Here is a 1,628-nt window from a genome sequence, read left to right as displayed (position 1 = left end):
CCACTGCTCCATATGCTCCAGCCCCCACCCTTCTCAGCACAGTTGCCAGACAGGTGAGTGAATAAACCTTTGGGATGGCCACAACCTGAATGCAGCCTCATAGAGACTCTGATCCAGAACTGCTCCACAGAATATTCCTGAATTTCTGACCTGCAGAAACTGTGAGAAAATAAATGACTATTCTTGTTTTAAAGCACTAACTTTTTCTTTTTTAAGTACAATTTCCATTTATTTTTTCCCCCAGAGAACTTTTCTTCACTCTTTAAAGACTTAGCTCCTTACATGGGCTTTGGTGGAGGTTGTGGGGCAGCACCCAAAGGTCTAAATCAGGGAGGGGGTGTTCGGTCCTTCCGGGCTTCATGAGAACGGTTCCTGACTGCCTTGCTGTGAATGGCACAGCTCACACGGTAGTGCAGCTTCACATACAGCTTGGGAAGCACATAGGCGTTGAAGACACTCGCTTTGGAGATGTCCCTAATGGCTGCGGCCTCTACTATGTTTCTAATGACAAACTTCTTTTTTTTTTTTAATTTCTTTATTGATTAAGGTGTCACATATTTGTCCTCATCCCCCCATTCCCATCCCACACCCCTCCCCACGGATGCCCCAACCCCCTGTTGAACTTAACCATTGGTTAGGCTCATATGCATGCACACAAGTCCTTTGGTTGATCTCTCCCCGCTCCCCACACCCTCCCCTATCCTCCCTCTGAGGCCCGATAGTCCAATCGATGCCTCCTTGTTTCTGGTTCTGTTCTTGTTCATCAGTCTATGTTGTTCATCATTTCCTCTAGATGAGCGAGATCATGTGTCACTAGTGATATACTTATAAGAACTGAATGTGAGACGAGCAATAATAGTTATGCTGACAGGCAAATGAATCAGTCTGTAGTGAGTTTCTTTCTGGACCAACAGTTCTTGTGAGACCCAATTTCAATGTCCACCAGTTCCTTATGTGTACGTGTCGGCACTGACCCCTCAGCTCTGGATGGTGGATAAATGGTGGTAATGCAGGTCCAACTCCCTCTGGTTTGGTCTCGGCCGGACCCAGGGACACGGCTTCACCCGGACTCAGGGGCACGTGGCCTCACCCGGACCCGGGACCCAGCCTCACCCGGATCCAGGGGCACACGGTCTCACCCTGACCCGGGATCCAGCTTCACCCGGACCCAGGGGCGCATGGCCTCACCTGGACCCAGGGGCGCGTGGCCTCACCCTTAATGACTAACTTCTTAATGGCCTTGTCCTTGGGCGCAGTTGGTGCAACAAATACCGTAGGCTGCACATGGCCTCGGCCTCTTTTGGCAGGACCATTATTTCTTCTTTTCTTGGTCATCTTGGAAACAAAGACCTGAGAGAGTAAACCACTAACTTTTTAGATGCATTGTTACATAACAATAAATAACCAGAACAATTCCCTCCCCCAGAAAACCTCTGTCTATAGCACACCTATCATTATAAGTAACTGTGTTTATCTCTTGTCACCCCCTATTTGGTGGTAAAGTTCTCTAGGTCTAGAACCATATATTGTTATACCCAATATCTTGTGTGAGGGCCTATATAGAATATATGAACCACATATTATCATACCCAATATCTTGTGTGAGGGCCTATATAGAAGATATGAAC

General features: G+C 47.4%; 1 protein-coding gene across 1 annotated transcript; it reads right to left on the bottom strand.

The window, feature by feature from the left end:
• Positions 1–326: 326 nt before the first annotated feature.
• LOC129150737 (40S ribosomal protein S26-like) lies at positions 327–1,335 on the bottom strand. Its single transcript, XM_054723344.1, has 2 exons — positions 1,225–1,335; positions 327–512 (listed from the first exon to the last, which is right to left on the bottom strand). Exons 1-2 carry the CDS (start codon positions 1,333–1,335, stop codon positions 327–329), a joined length of 297 nt encoding a protein of 98 aa, XP_054579319.1.
• Positions 1,336–1,628: the final 293 nt, after the last annotated feature.

This window comes from Eptesicus fuscus, chromosome 11, assembly GCF_027574615.1.
Source record: "Eptesicus fuscus isolate TK198812 chromosome 11, DD_ASM_mEF_20220401, whole genome shotgun sequence".
NCBI classification, from domain to species: Eukaryota; Metazoa; Chordata; class Mammalia; order Chiroptera; family Vespertilionidae; genus Eptesicus; species Eptesicus fuscus.
This window is presented reverse-complemented; position numbering and strand designations above follow the sequence as displayed.

Bases quoted from the DNA above. Each gene is read 5' to 3' on its own strand.
- LOC129150737 (XM_054723344.1), bottom strand. From the start codon at position 1,335: ATGACCAAGAAAAGAAGAAATAATGGTCCTGCCAAAAGAGGCCGAGGC. The intron at 513-1,224 runs GTCATTAAGGGT...AAAAAAAAGAAG, and splicing joins ACAAGGCCATTAAGAAGTTA to TTTGTCATTAGAAACATAGT.